Source organism: Beta vulgaris, chromosome 3 (genome assembly GCF_026745355.1).
Source record: "Beta vulgaris subsp. vulgaris cultivar EL10 chromosome 3, EL10.2, whole genome shotgun sequence".
Classification (NCBI taxonomy): Eukaryota; Viridiplantae; Streptophyta; class Magnoliopsida; order Caryophyllales; family Amaranthaceae; genus Beta; species Beta vulgaris.
In genome coordinates, this window is record NC_079204.1 from 11,402,352 (window position 1) to 11,419,340 (window position 16,989).

General features: G+C 34.7%; 1 protein-coding gene across 1 annotated transcript; it reads left to right on the plus strand.

The window, feature by feature from the left end:
• Positions 1-735: 735 nt before the first annotated feature.
• On the plus strand, positions 736-5,256 carry LOC104888664 (disease resistance protein RGA2). The gene is made up of 3 exons (XM_010673690.4): positions 736-4,450; positions 4,548-4,624; positions 4,736-5,256. Exons 1-2 carry the CDS (start codon positions 1,371-1,373, stop codon positions 4,567-4,569), a joined length of 3,102 nt encoding a protein of 1,033 aa, XP_010671992.2. The 5' UTR covers positions 736-1,370; the 3' UTR covers positions 4,570-4,624; positions 4,736-5,256.
• The last annotated feature ends 11,733 nt before the right edge of the window (positions 5,257-16,989 follow it).

The following is a 16,989-nucleotide window of genomic DNA, read 5'->3' on the forward strand; positions in this document are numbered from 1 at the left end:
ACATACAAATCTCTCACAAACTCTCTTTTCTAAAACCCTAGAAACGATGTGATATCAAGTTTGATGAACAATGAGATTGTGTGCTACTCTTTCTGAACCCAGAAAATAGGATACTTATATTAGTGACAGATCCAGAAATTAAAGCACATGGATTCGGAAAAAAACTCAGATATGATTAGCAATTCCAATGTGTTGGTCTAAATTTCAAAGACAACTAAGAGCTACTTAACTAATAATTGAACCCCTTGCGTTACCTTTCCTTTTAAAAAAAGATATATTATCATTTATAAGTGTTCTTAAATCTTTAGTAAGTAGCACAAATAATCTGAACTCATATTTTTTTAAAATTTGTTAATCCATTTTGGGTCTATTGGCACAAGAAAACAAAGAGTTCAATTTTTTTTTTAGAAGATATCATCATATTTAGGATTTTTCCGAAATAATCTGCACGTGAATTTTTAGGAAAAATAAGTGAAAGTTTGGATCATGATGTATGTTTTTCTAATAATCAGATGAACAGACTGTCATAATATACTCCATAAAACCTAAAATGAAAGAAAAGAAATCAAAATTAAAGTAAAGTTGTATAGAAATTGCAAAAAAATTACATACAAGAACGAACCGGCGTCAATCGTGAAAAGACAAAGATACTTGTCGGCTGTCGCAGCCTGGCAAGTTGCAACTACTTAGGCTCTGTTTGGGAAAAATATTTCAGGTGACTTAAATGTCAAATGATAAGGTGTTACAAATTTAAGTCACCTTATCTGATTAGTGGTGTTTGGCGGAGGAACTTAAATAAAATTTAAGTCCAAAACTTGACTGAAATTGAGTTGGAGTAAAATATAGCGTCTGAGATCAGGTGCTGAAATTTTTTTATTTGTTTTATTTTCTTTTTATCTTTTTAAGCCTAATACGATATTTTCTTTTATTTTTTTAAGCCTAAAAAGATATTTCATCTATAGTCATAAATAATTTTACCAAACAGGTTATGTAATCAGCTCGCTTATCAGTTTCAGCACCTTAACAATTTCAGCTGTTACCTAATCAATTTCAGCCACCTTATCAGTTTCAGCTCCATTTCAGTCAGTGTTGCCAAATATAGCCTTAGCCAAACATGTTGAATGAGGCGCGAGCAACTTACATTTGGTTTTTTTTTCCTTGATTTTTCGTTGACATTTTTTGTCCACGTTTTTTGTGGAATCTTCACAATTTATAATATAGAGATAATACTTCCTTACAAGTTACAACTTACAATACCTCATCACCATTCACCACAATTCAATAGTCAATAATACAACTAACGAAACCTTTGTTTTGCTTGGTATCCTTTCTTATTTTCCATCACTTTCCGAAAAAAGAGTACAAAAACAATGGTTGATCTCGGAACTGCGGTTGCTGCAAAACTCATAGAAGTGATTGGGGGTAAGACCATCCAAACCATTTGCGACATATGGGACTTCAAATCTCAGCTTGAAGAGCTCAAACAAAATGTCTCAACCATTCAGACTGTGCTCCTTGATGCGGAGGCCAAACAAGAGCTGTCCAACGAAGAACAAGACTTCGTCGAGAGGCTCAAAGATGCTGTTTATGATGCTGATGATCTATTTGATGAGCTTCTCACACTTGCGGAGCTTCAGCAACTTAAAGGTCCGTTGAGCAAGCGCGGTAAGTTGTATGAAAAGGTACGGTGCTTATTCTCTTCTAAGAACCAAGTGGGTCAAGCTTACAGGATATCTCGTGAGGTTAAGAAAATTATGAAGAGGTTAGATGTTATTGTCCATACCCATAAAAAATATAGGTTGAATGTTGATCACAAACCTATTAGAATGAGAAGGGAAGAATCACATTCTTATGTCATAGAGAAGCAAGTTATTGGGAGGGAGAAGGATAAGGAGGTCATTTTGAATATGTTGTTAGATCATAGTAATAAAAAGGAAGATCATGATATTTTTGTTGTATCTATAGTGGGAGTAGGAGGGTTGGGAAAAACTACTGTCGCGCAACTTGTGTATGATCATGACAGTGTTAAAGAGGAGTTTGGAACTAGGATTTGGGTTTGTGTCTCTGATGAAGTTGGTGGGAAATTTGATGTTAGCGAAATCCTTTGTAAGATTCTAGATTCGATTACTGGGAAGAATTTTGATCGGACCTCATCGATGCAAGTGATTCAAGAGAAATTTCAAGAGGAATTAAAAGGAAAGAAGTACTTACTTGTTCTTGATGATATATGGAATGAGGACCGTGAGATGTGGCTTAAGTTGGAAATATTCTTGACGTTAGGTCATGGAGGAAGTAGAATTGTTGTAACAACACGTTCAAAAACAACAGCAAATATCATACGAAGCAAACACACACACGAGTTAAAAGGTTTGTCCTATGAGTATTCATGGCAGCTTTTCGAGTTGATGGCATTTAACGAAGGGCATGAAACAAAAAACTACCATGAATTAGTTGAGATCGGGAAAACTATTGTTAAAAAATGTCATGGAAGTCCTCTTGCTATAAGGGTAGTAGGGAGTATGTTGTTTGGTCAAGACATTAGTAAGTGGCGATCATTTTTAGACATTGGATTAGCGGAAATTAAGAAGGGCGATAATGCTATAATGTCTGTCTTAAAGGTTAGTTACCATAATCTTGCACCTTCATTGAAGACTTGCTTTAGTTATTGTTCGGTGTTTCCAAAGGATTCTAAAATAGAGAGGGAGATTTTGATAAGCCTTTGGATAGCCCAAGGATTTATTGTCTCATTGGACAAAGGCCAAAGTTTAGAAGATGCTGCGGAGGAACATTTTTTAATTTTGTTGCGCAGATGTTTTTTCGAAGGAGTGAGTGATGATCTAGGTGCACCTATTAAAATCCATGACCTGTTGCACGATGTTGCTCAAGAAGTGGTGAGTGGGGAAATTTGTGTGGTGAACTCTATTACGAATAACTTGAAAGATAAAGTTCGACATGTGCATTATATTGGTGAAAAATGTCCACAAAATAGCTTTATCGGTAGTAGTAAGATTCGTTCGTTCTTTTGTTTGTGTAAGGAGACACCTTTTGCGGTGGATACGTATGTAGAAAAGTGGATGTTCCTAAGGGTGTTAGACTTGTCTAGTTTAGGTATCAGAAGTTTGCCAGGTTCAATAGGTAAGTTGTTGCATATAAGATATCTTAATATGTCTTATAATGAAGACCTTGTGGGAATCCCGGATGCGATCAAAAAACTACATAATTTGCAGACTTTAATTTTACGTGGCTGCAAAAGTTTGAGTGAGTTGCCAAAAGATTTTAGCCAATTGGTTAAACTTCGTCACTTGGATTTAAGTGGTTGTGATAAGTTCATTTGTATGCCTTGGGGCATGGATAAGCTAACTAGTCTTAAAGTGCTACCAAACTTCATGGTGGGAAGGAAAAATTCAACTGAGGCACAAACTGATCACGATGAGCTCAAAGCCCTGAAATGTCTCACCGAGATAAGAGGAGAGCTTAGCATCAAAATTGGTGAACATTATAGAAGACCAGAAGGCATGATTGAGAGTAGCGGCGGGTATTTGAAGAGCATGAAACATCTGACGAGAGTTGAGATCTCATTTGAGAATAAACCCGGTAGATGTGTAGACCATGATGAAGCTGCAATGGAAGCCTTGGATCCGCCTTCAAATCTGAAGCGATTAACCATCTACAACTACAAAGGCACAACAATTCCAAGTTGGGGAAGAGCAGTCGATAACTGGGCGGTCTCCCTCTTTAGGCTTGTCGATATATCTCTTCAAGGTTGTTCAAATCTACAAGAGATGCCTATACTGAGTAAACTGCCAAATTTAAAAGCACTTGCTCTTCATTCTATGGATAAGTTGGAGTACATGGAGACGAACAACAACACCGACACAAGCAATGCAGACACAAGAACGTTCTTCCCCTCACTTCTAACTCTTGGATTATATGGTATGGAAAAGTTGAAAGGATGGTGGAAAGAGGACCAACCAGGGATTGATGGTCATCGTCAGAGTTTCGGATTTCCCTTTCTATGTCAATTAACGATTGGAAGATGCCCGAATTTGACAACATTTCCTGCCTGTCCAAGTCTTGAAGAATTGGAATTGTATGACAACAAGATGTTGTGGAGTTCCTTTCCTCAAAACCTCCGCATTCTAAAATTCAAGTACCTATCAAATATGACTAGTCTTCCGGAGGGAATTCAGTACTTGAGCTCCCTTCAAAGCCTCGAACTATTTAGGTGTGATAGAATAAAAGCCTTACCAGAATGGATAAGCTGCTTATCATCTCTTCAATCCTTGTCCATATATCGTTGTCTCGCCCTCAAAACACTTCCAGAAGCAATGCGAAACCTCACCACCCTTCAGAGACTTTACATAGGAAGATGCCGAGATCTAGAAGAAAGATGCAAAAAACCCAACGGAGAAGACTACCATAAAGTTCAACACATTCCTAGCATATCATTGTAAGTAGTCACCAAAACATCAGATTAATTTAGCTTGCATGCTTCTGTTTCCAAATTAATCGTTTTGTGTTTTGATTTATTCAAAAATCAACTTCAGGTCTATTGACGGTCGATACTGAAACTACAGAGGTGTTACACGGTTAGATTGTGGAAATAAATGACAACTAAAAGAAGGTAAACTCCCCCATATCTTTCTATTTACCACTGTTTACTTTTGATGAATATTTTCTTTCGTTTCCTTTATAATTATGTTCTAAAAAGGAACATTGTTGAACATTTTTGCAGCATATGGAGACAAGAAGTTGGTGAATCTGCTTCCAGCTTCCTATTTTAAATGTCAAAAATGGTAGTTCCAAACTTCCCATGCTTGCAAAGAATGCACTAGCAATGCAGCAGGTTATCTCGATAATTACAAGTCGTCAATGAGATGGATGTTTCTGCTTCTGAGTTCTGAGTTTTACAAATGACAAATAAATATTAAGCATGATGTTTTATGGAGAATTTTAGCCTTTATGAAACATACCAATAATGAGAAAGATAGAAAGTGGCTTACTGAATTGTAAATAGGCTGTCTTTGTTTTTGGGCCTTTTGGCTTGGTGGAGTACCTTCCTAGATCTCCCATTGGGTTTTGTAATAGATAGTGATGTAAGGTGTTTGGTTTGACAAGTACTGAAATCTCCTTTTATTGATGAAACAAAGTAACTTCCTCTGTTTTTGTTACTTGCATCATTTGTGTTGGCAGGACCAAGAAGAGGAGAGAGATAAATAAACAAATTTCATGTGAACAATATAAGTAAACAAAAGCGGACGAAGTAACAAATAAGAAAAAGAGTGCATTTTGGGTGTAGCATGTTAAAGCATAACTTATTGCATGTGTAACAACATTTTACATGTCCGAATTAATATGATTGTTTCATGTTACTATAAAACTCTTTTATGTCATTATTGGTGCATGTTACTATAAAACTCTTTTATGTCATTATTGGTGCGTTTCAAATAATTTTAGAGTTGTTTCGTATCATCAATAAAATCTTTCATGTCATTATTGGTATGTTTCATATCGTTATTACTGATTTCCATATCATTTTTCAGCAAACTTGTATCATTTCCCCCTATTTTATCATTTGTCAACTATTTGTATACCTTTATTACTATACACAATCTGATATCATTTACAAGAGATATGATATCATTATTATAACTCACTTTTACATCATTCTTAACTAATCTATATCATTTGCTTTTATTTCATTATTATTTTTCAACTTTTGTTATCTCTTTACACAAATTAAAATCATTTTTAAGATAATTGATATTATTTTCGTTGACTTTTAACTTGAAACTCACTGGTATTCCGCCTCCTCTTCACGCTCTCTCTTTTCCCCTAGTTTAATTTCTCTCTCCTCTTAAGATATGTTTTAAGTAGAAAAAATAAGCTGAAGTTGAAGAACCCAACAAATTGAGGACAAGAAATGAATCTCGATTTTGAGAAATTAGGTTAGAGAAATCTCCAATATAATCAAAGCTTGAACAACAGAAATGTATGGTCGAATATTTATGAAAAATTATTTTGAAATTGACCACCTGATCGGGCGGCTTGGCTTTTACGTGTTTTGACAATTTTCGAATTTGTTTATTTTTCAGGGTTTTGTTCGAGGTTCCTTATGTTATAAAAGGGTTCCTTAGTGTTCATTTCTTGATACAACTTATGAAACACTTTTAACCTCTAGAATTTAGGACTCCTTGTATTATTCTCTCTGGTTTTTCTCCATTACAGTGAAGAAGCTTGAATCTCCCACCTATAGATGTAGGTCTATTTTGACTGAACCACGTAAATCATTATGTTCTTTGTTTGTTCTTCTTTATTGTTTTCTCATCCTTATTATTTCATTAATTTTGTTCAGCATTGATCAAACTACAACACCCTATTTCCTAACAATCAGAAAGTAAACATTACTATCAAAATGTAAGATAGATCGAGGGAGTTTATTGAGAGAATGAGGGGGCTCATGTAATGGGTTAAATGTTAATTTATGGAACTCTTAAGTTACAAACCCCAATCTAAATTAAACTCCACCATCCTTAAAACATTTATATAGAAGGAATGTTACACCTAAAACCCAACATGTTACTACTTGATCATATTAAAACATACTGTTGAGGTTACTAACAAGCTACAGTATATAAAGATGAAAAACTCTCAGAATCTAAATTAATCCTATACATCTCAACCATCAACAAGCTAAAAACATGGCAAATCTTCACCAACTTCTCACAACAGCAACCATAATACTCTTATTCTCTGAACTATGCAACATGAGTTTGAGTTTTACTTTTGCACAAGGTGATAAAAAGATTATCAATAATATTCCCATAAGATTCACCTTCATTGTGGTAACTAATTACGATACAAAACCTATTAAGGTAGAATGTACACATGATTCAGGTAATTATATAGAAGTTCTTCCAAGAAAATGGGAGAGAATTCCGGTACCATTACAAACACCACCTCCTGGAGTTACCACAGTTTGTTGGGGTAGGCGCAACAATGGAAACTGTGAATCAGTCTTATATGTTGAAGATGATGATGCAAAAAAGTGTACTCCAGAAAAATGCTTCACTATTGTTGCTAATAGTACTGGTGTTTATCGTCGAGACCGACATTTTCATGCATGGGAGAACCTTGGAGAGTTTTGTGATGAACGTCATGACTAATTAGGGAACGTTTTCAACTAATTAGTAGATTTTATCTTGATTACATGATCATAAAGATGAGAGTTTAATAAGTGTAGATCATGGTCAATATATAGATGAGGTCTATTTTAAGTTCAGTACTAATTTCACTATGTTTTTAATAGTCTTTTGCTATCCATATCAATAAATTATGAGTCATAGTTTGCATCTTCCTCTTGGAATTGTGCTTATATTATCTTTCACTTACTGAGTTAAAAGGTTCAATACTTTGGCAATAATACTCAATTTATCTTGGGATGATTACTCCCAAATTTGATTTGGAGGTCCAAATCGAGGTGATTTTTGCTCTGTTCCAATAATTAGTTATCCAAGCCTAATTTTACAACTGGCCGCTGGAATACTAAACATTGCATCAAAATTTCTTAAAATTGTCCCGGTCATACTAAACATTTTCAATTTTACCCTTTCCTTTTTTTTCTTTTCTTTTCCCAAACCACCACCTCCATCCCCACAGCCACCCCCTCCACGACCTACCAGCAGACCCTCATCCCACCCTCCCTCCACCCCCACCAGCAGCCCCCACCCCAACCCCTGCAACCACCACGAGCAAGCTGAAAAAACCAAAAAAAAAATTGCCCTCCTCCAACACGGAAATTAATATCCGGCCAGAACGTTTCCGTCATGGCATGAGGAAACTTCCAGCACATCCCCTACGCAGCCACACTGCTCCCCCATGATTCCCAACAACCTCACCTCACTGCCAAACAACACTCCCACCCTACCAAGCTGCTCTTCTATGCTGCCAGCATTCCCTCCTCTAGTGATACATACCTCTCCCATGTCTCCGGCCTATCATGTCTTCCCTTCACGATCCTCATATTTCCTGTCCAACAAATGTTCATCACATGCAAACTCCTGCAAAATCCGACATTTCCAAACCCAAATTATGTTAAACTCAATGTAGTTCAAACTACTCTAGATCCTTCTTACTTTTCTCATGCAAATAAATACTTCCTCTGTTTCTTTTAGATGTTACACTTTTCTAAAACAACATATTACAAAATAAATGTTACACTTTTTTTCTTTCCTAAATTAGTAAGTTTTTCCCTGTAAAATGACCAACTTACCCTTACTTATAACAATTAATCAAAATTAAACCTATTTAATTTACCCAAATTTAACCTAAATTAACAATTAACAATTAACCACAATCCCTCTTTCACCCACCCTAGCAATCCAACCACCTTTCCACCAATGCAGCAGCCCCCCTCCCCACCAGTCCACCACACCCAACCCGTCGAAACACCACATACTCGCCGGATGCCCCACTCAGCTACCGAAAACCCCATCCCCGGAAATCCCCACCCACCCAGCCACCGAAAACCCCACCCAGCCACCGAAAACCCCACCCACCCATCGAAATTCCAACCCACCCGAAAACCCCACCCACCCACCGAAAACCCCACCCGCCGAAAACCTTACCCCACGCGCCGAAAACCCAACCCAGCCTCGAAAACACCACCCCTACCGCCGAAAACCCCACCACCCCTTGAAAACCCCACCTGCGGGAAACCCAGTCGCGCGACTACAAGGGAAGGAGAAGGGGAGGGGGTTGCGCGTTCAGCAGGGGAAGGGGAGGGAGAGGGTGTCGGTGGTCGATTTGCTGGCGTTGGTGGTCGCGGCGGTGGCGCACTGGTGTGGCCCACTGGTACGGTGGTGGCTCATGGTGTTCCCCACTTCCTTTAATCCCCACCCTAATGTTCTCTTAATCACTCCTTCAATTTTTGCCTAGGTAAGCGGACTTTTCAAAAGTGTAACATCTTAAAAAAACGGAAGAAGTATCCAAAGTGGCGTCAAGCTATGACAGAAGAGTTCAATTAATTGCTAATCATACATAAGATATGGTGCCATTTGACAACTCCAAGGACATTATTGGATGTAAGTGGATTTATAAGACAAAATATAATAGTGACAGGTCTGTGGAACGTTGCAAGGCTCTCTTGGTTGCTCAAGGGGTTAACCAGCAAGCTGGTGAGGATTTTTCTGAGACTTCTAGCCCTGTTGTTCGCTCTACTACTGTTCGTCTTGTCTTATCTCTAGTTGTTTTCTGTTATTGGTCAATTCGACAACTTGATGTCAGAAATGTATTTCTTCATGTTATTCTCACTAAAGAAGTTTATATGAAACAACCTCTTGATTTGTTCATCCTAAGTTCCCACTCATATGTTCGTAAGGCTATCTATGGTGTGAAATAAGCCCCGCCCCCGGTATGGTTTCACCGCTTTAGCAGCTTTTTATTACAATTGGGCTTCCTTTGTTCCCAATCTGATACCTCAATATTTGCTATGTTCCCACTCAGTTACAGGTTGCCGATATTTTTACTAAGAGCTTGTCCGGTCAACATTTTGAACTTCTTACGTCCAATCTGCATGTGGTTCCCCCTGCATAGATGAGGGAGTGTAATAATGGATACATAACGGTATTAATGTAATATGTGTAAACATATATTTTTTAAATAAATATATTGTCATGGCTACTTAGAAGGGTGAGCTGTCATTTTTTTCACATTTTGGACTAAATTTTCCTTAATTTTTACACAAACTTTCCAAAATATTCCTATTTTCCTTTCAAAATGTGTGTTCCTATTTATTACTTTGCACCATTTCCAGAAAAAAATATTATTTTTTGATTTTATTTTTAAAGGGAAAAGGAAACAAAGCAGTAGTTCCAAAGACAAAAGTACCTCATTAAATATTTTTTGGAGAATCTTACTACTCCCTCCATTCTCCTTAATTTCCGTGAAAAAAAAGCATTGTACTATGGGACAAAGGAAGTAATACATCATCTATAAAAACGTCTTAAAATAAATTATTGTAAAATTATCTTATCTTTTATTCTAAAAATGTCACTTTTTCTATGTCAAAAATTCATAACGTTAAAATGGTCTTTTTTTATAAGTTAAAAAGTACATTTTGAAACTTGTAACAATGAGTCACATTTAAATCATAGAGGGATCACTTCTACGTACTATAAGTTATTCCTTTAGAGTTAAAAGTTATTTTTTCTTACCATAATTTTTGATAAAAGGTCTTATATGAAATTTTATAATAAAAATAATAGAAATTTTTTTTAGCTAATTAAGCTAGCCAACTCCACAATCAACAAAGTATCTTCGTGTCTCAAGAATCTCTATAATTTTCACAGATAATTATATATTATTCCTTTTGTTGAAATATGACTTGAATTATGTGATGCTAGGTTTAACCACGCACGGGAATTTCATTGCCGAACAGCGAGTCGAGATCCAAAGTGAAACACGTTAGTGGAGCGTGGGGGCAACACCCTCAAAAGTTTTATGTGTACGGCGTTTAGTAAACTGTTTTTGTTTTGGTTTCGACTTTAATTGCAGTTTCTTTAGGTTAGTTAGAAGGGTGCTATATAAACCTTATAATTAATTTGTACTCTTTCTGCTCAAGATGATAAAATCGATTCTCTTCTACCTATTAGTGAACCAAGTTAAATTCATGCATGTGTCGATTGTTCTTTAATTTTTCGTTGCTTTATTGCTTACGTCATAATATTTATTAAATTACTGATTTTTCATCAGGTACCCCTGAGGTTTTTAGAAAATGCATGAGGTACCACTTCAATTTCAAAAATTTATCAGGTACCTCTGAGGTTTATATAAAATTTACCAGATTCCTCCATATTATATTGGTGTTGATTCTATTAACTTAAATTACCCAAAATCAATCGACCATTATCGTAATTTCCCTAGAATTCCACGCACATTGTGCTCGATAAAGTCTTTTAAAAGCAGAAAAAAATGTCTTATAAGTACTTGGACCACTATTAAAACAATTATGACTACAAAAAAGACGATTTATATCACAATAAAAGGACATTTTTGGCATAGTGTGGGTTAATAAACGAATTAAGTTTGGGTTTAATTGATTTTAGGTCATTTAAGTTAACAAAATCAACACCGGTAAGTTATTGACAGCGTCTGTTATATTATATGCAACTTATAAGGGGTACATAATGAATTTTTAAAACCGCAGGGAAACCTCTTGAATTTTGTGAAATCTCAATTAGGGGCCTGGTTTTTGTTTTATTATTGATGGAGAATATATGGGTAAATAAGTCAACTAGATCCCATTCCCTATGCTTTTAAGTCTAATACTACCTCTGTATTTTTTTAGTTGCAACATTTGCTTTTTCACATTTGTCGAGATGATTTTTTGAACGTTAAATATTGGGTATAACCGTATAAGTAAAAATTATAAAAATTTGATATTTGGAATCATCGCATTGAGACAAATCTAACAAGACCCCACTTGACTATTTTTTTCGTAATTACATAATAATGCAAGATAGTTTAACAAAGTTGGTTGATGAATAGTACCACAAAACTAAATCAAATGATGCAACTAAAAAAATACGGAGGCAGTATAAAGATCCAACAAGCCCTTCCAACTGAGGAAAAAGAATCAAACAAGGAGATCTGACCCCAATTAATGTGTCAGGCTGGAGTATAATAGCTTGGAGTAATGGGCGTTGTCATAGCCTAGCCGTCGCATAATCTACATGAAGCCAATGACTCACACAACCGTTGCATAAAAGATTGGTCTATAGCAACGGTTCATCATGTTGTTGCACTACGTCCCCAAAGTCGTTGCAGTAGGCCTATTGCAACGCCACCAATTACAACGTTTCAAGATCGTTGCAATAGGTCTACATCAACGACTTATGGGCTTATTGCAACGGTTTTCACGTATTGTCTTTGCCCTTTAATGTAGTAGTGCAACTAGAAACTTGTAGATGGTGTGATTTGAAGATTAATTACACCAAACAAGCTTGATAAATGATAGAGTATATGTTTGTTGGTAAGGCTTTGATATATAGTTAACTTTATGGGCTAATAAAAAGCATTAATTACATTTACTAGAATAGTATAAATTTAGGAAATCATGAAATACGTGATGAATAGAAATTCAGTATTTTATTTTTGGTAGATAAGATAAATGATCCTACCAAATCAGAGCCTCTCGCAGGTTAATCCGCTCCGAGTTAGCGAGCTAAACATTTTATGAGTATGAGAAATGTAAGGATATCCTCTCTGGCCCCTAAAGTATCTTTAGTGAGAGCTGAATTCCTTGCATGAGATTAAAATGTATCATTTTTTGTACCAAATTTAACTTGATAAATCGTAGTTCAATAAATAGATAGTTTTGTAATGAACATTTCTTATACAATAAGTACTTATTACATTACTACACCAAAATATACATTGAAAACTTTTATTTCTTTTATAACTTTTCCTCATTAACTTTAAAAACCTAAGCACATTTAAGGTTAAGTTGTTATCTACCTCCTAATAATAGCAATAGAACCAAAGCTTTTGCGAGCTTGTCACCTTATTCATAGCAAAACTTTATCAAGTGGTTTTACACTTTTTACTCATAGCCAAAAATAAATAGAAATAAATAGAGAAAAGAAGCGCTTGCTCATAAAAGGCCAAAGGAGTAAAAGAAGTGAGCCCCATATATATATTGTTCGTCATGTGGACCGTTTGGGGTGTATTTTTGGTGGGCCTATCTGACGAAGTCACTCTCATCCTCAGATGTCAAAGATGTGTTTCCTGGAACATCAGCCCAAAACTGCGCAATCCACTGCGTGATTGCGTAAATCGTTACCACGCACTCTTAATTCTTTATGATTTATATCATCTAGAAGTATAATTTTGGCCATAGGCCAACCATCTAAGAATAAATAGGAAAAACAATTACTTGTAGTTAGAATTTGGAAATGCAAATATCCCCAAAAAAAATTGGATTAAACAATAATTATTCTTTCATAGGTTTTCTGTATGGTAATTAATAATATTTTTTTGAATAATCATATTAATTATTTGGGTGTCTAGAGAGTCATACAAAATATGGATGTACAATATGTTATTTGTTCCCAAGTTTTAGATATCATCTATACAAGACTTCATCAAATAAACTAATTGTGTTGGCATCTATTGATATATCAAATGTTGGAAAGAGATTAGTGTAGACTTGTAGTTAGAGAAATTTATTTCAACCTAGCCCCTTTGTTTTTTTATTAGTAGGAACAACATTTCATATAAATAATTTAAACAACTTATTTCATAGGCTTTGTCACATACATATTAAAGACAATTAGTTTTTCTCGGTAGTGATATTAAATATGGAGTATAGGGTTAGTGGGTTATGGTAGATTGTACTCTATAGAATGTCACAATTTTAGGCCCTGTATTTATTTTATCACAAAACAAGATAAATATTGGCGTGAATAGCACCAATTATTAGTTTGGTGCGTAAAACAGCATGAACTAAACAAGATATGATGCACAACATGAACTTTATCGCATGAATACATGAATCAACAAACTTTAAGGCTTGGGTAAATGAATCTCAGGCCAAAATTGTCAGTATGTCGATCACGCACCTATGTCATAAAGTTTGTGCTGTGCGTCAAACCTTGTTTAGTTCGTGCTATTTTGTGCACTAAATCAATAGTTGATGTTGTTCGCACCAATTTTTCCTACTATGTGTGTAATTAGTTCAAACCATTATTTTATTTGTGATACTGATATTAAAGATGGATAACTTTATATTTAACTTGATTTCAATAATGACTAGTAATTTACTTAAATAACATAAAATTCTGTAAATGTACTTAAGAAAATTTAAATAGAGCTAATAAGTTTAATAAACAACTTAATACCGTATAAAATAAGATAAAAGTTTATATAAAGCAAAACAACTTTAAAAAAATTAAGGTTGATTACGCTGAAAGAAGCCTTATGATTATCAATACAATATGTAAAAGTGGTTAACATAAATTTATCTATATGGATGCACTAAAACAATAGAGATTAGTGTCAGATATATATTTGTTAATAATCATCTTGCTACTTCACGTCTTCACCCACTTACTTGACTATGTAAACAATAAACAAGATTAGAAAGAAATGAGGTATAAAATGGGGACATATATGATTTCAGCCTAGAGTATATTGCGCTCTTCTTTCCTCCATTTCACCCAGACCAAGAGCCTTTCACACCCCCACAACTCCACAAGTCCACATCATAGTTATTGACTATGCATGTAATGCTATAAACCCTGAGCTTTGAACAGCCTACAGGCCATGCACTGATGCACAGCAAGTCAACAAGTTTAGAATGCTCAAAGTCAAAATTCACATAAACATTACTTCTGGCCTGTCATGTAACTTACTTGTGGGATAAATATAGATCGAGAACTACTTAAACATCATAAGTGATATCATATATTAAAGAAGATGAGGTATACCAAGGATGTCTTGGCCTAGTGGTGGTTAAGATTGAGGTGCTGTGAACGATAGGTCACAGGTTCGAATCCCCCTCCCCTTCTTTGTACTTTGTACTTTGTAATGCCTTCGTGGCTCATATGGAATAAAAAAAAAAAAAGATGAGTATATAACTATATAAGTAATAATGACCTACTCCCTCCGTTTCCTAAAGATCTTCCCTCTTTCCGTTTAAGTGCGTTTCTAAAAGATCTTCCCTCTTTTACTTTATTTCTTATTTGAAATTTTTTTCCCTTTTTACCCTTTCATGTCCCTATCATATGGTCCACCATTATATTATTAATTCAATTTTACTCCCTTTTTCTCTCCTACTTTAACCCATTTTTATTTGTTTATTTATATATCTTAACCCCTTTCTCTCTCCTACTTTACCCACCCTACACCCCACACAAATTGATTCTCATTGGTATCTGTAGTAACAGTAATAAGGAAGATCATTAGTAAATGGATGGAGTATATATTTAAATTGTAATTACTTTTTTCGTATCAATTATTAGTTGTATATTGAGACATTGATCAGACTACAAATGAACCGAACTTTTTTTTATATGTAGCCTCGATAAATTATGATATATAATGTTCAAGGTTTAACTAGTACTTCCTCATCTACAAAAAAAAACATCATTTCTATTATCTACAATGTAATACTTTAATAATTAACATTTATAATTATATATTTATAAAAATAAATATACTTTTATATATGAAAATCATACATCGAAATGTCATACAATTAAAATAATATATACTCGGTATAGAATCTAGTTAAATAAAAGAAGCATGTTTTTTCATCTACCGTAAAGAAAAATAATGTAAGATAAAGTCAATAATCATTTAATGTAAAGAAGAAAATGGATGAACTTTTATAGACCTTAGAATTTTCATTACACGGTGGAAATTGTATCTAATTTCATGATAATTAGTGAAGTTCTCATATGCTATTGGCGGGAGGCATGCAGGGGAAACAGGAGTAGTGAAGGGCGGAGGGTGTGGACACAAAGTGGGGTTTGTAGGCATTCAAAACTATGTAGAGTAGTATTTTGCATGGCCTTGGATTAATGGTAATGGACCCTTATTTTTCTACATAAGTTCAGAGGAATCTTTGAAAATTTGAACGTAAGTACTTTAAAGGCTACCCTTAAAATAAGGAATGTCCTGCCATTATATAGCAAAATATCCTCAGAAAGAGGGTCCTATTTTGTTGCTTGCTTGGAACTATCTATTGATTATCAAACTTCAAAGACTAACATAAGTATGTCCAACATTGTCATTTCACTCATTGGTCCATACCTCTCTCAAAATGAGTATTATTGGATGTACCAAAGGATTCTAATTGGCCAGTTCAGTGATGGAAAGTAATTTCATCTTTACGATTATCGAAGTAGAATGGTCCAATTTTACTCGTTGTATAATTGCTCAAGATAAGGATCATCTCAGATATTGAAAGGCTAGAAGGAAAATTTTGGTAAAAAGGAATTTTTCCTTGTTTCACGTGAAAAAATAAGTGAACTAGCGGCCTATTTCACTTATGTGGATACATTTTTCCTAACAATTCAAAAGATTAGGAAAGAGGAGAGTTCGATTCACTTACAAGTAAAAAGAAGGTTTCATACTAAAATTAATTGACAATAGGAGTAATTATTCTAGTTTATATGGTACTTTCTCTAATATTTCTCCAATGTTAGACAACTCACATGTGCACACAAACATGAGATTCAACAATATCATACATCTAAGGATAACTTTTGCTCATTACCCATTTTTGAGTTCTGAGTAGAAACTAAGAAAATGAACAATGAGCAAAAGTTAGCCTTAGGTGTACAGTATATATTCCCCCTTGTTTGGTAAGAGTTAGAAAGTAAACGTAAAATCACAAGAAGGTGCGTGATCGGGCTTGTAGAAAGGGAAACTACATGTTGCTATAGGCCATTTACACATTTAATTTTCTCTTTAGGTTTGAATTTTTTATGATTAATCACATAAGTTCTTTAGCACACATAGATCATCGGTAATCCGTTAATCCTAAGGAGTGGTCCTGTATTGAGTAACTTTGCACCTATATAGTAGTGTAAATTAGTATTTTAACAATGCTAACCTACCAATGTCCCATTGATCTGCATTTAATGTTTTATTCTCCATTGTTTGAGCGGTAGAATGGTGTGAGCGAAAAGCCCAAAAGTACTACAAAAGGTATAAAAAGAAATTATAAAAAAAGGTCTAAAAAGAAACTAGACAAATTGAGAAAACCCCCAATATAGTAAAGGTATCAAACCTAGAATTCAAACTTTCATAATCTCTGACCACTAGTATAATTGGAATAATATAAATTTATTAGAGGCTAAGCTAGTCCGAACTTAACGGACTAAATTAAATTAAAAACAAGAGAAATAAAATTAAATATTTCAGCTCAAAATATTTCAGACCGGATCATGAATCAAATATTCAAGCATATATGACAATTGACTA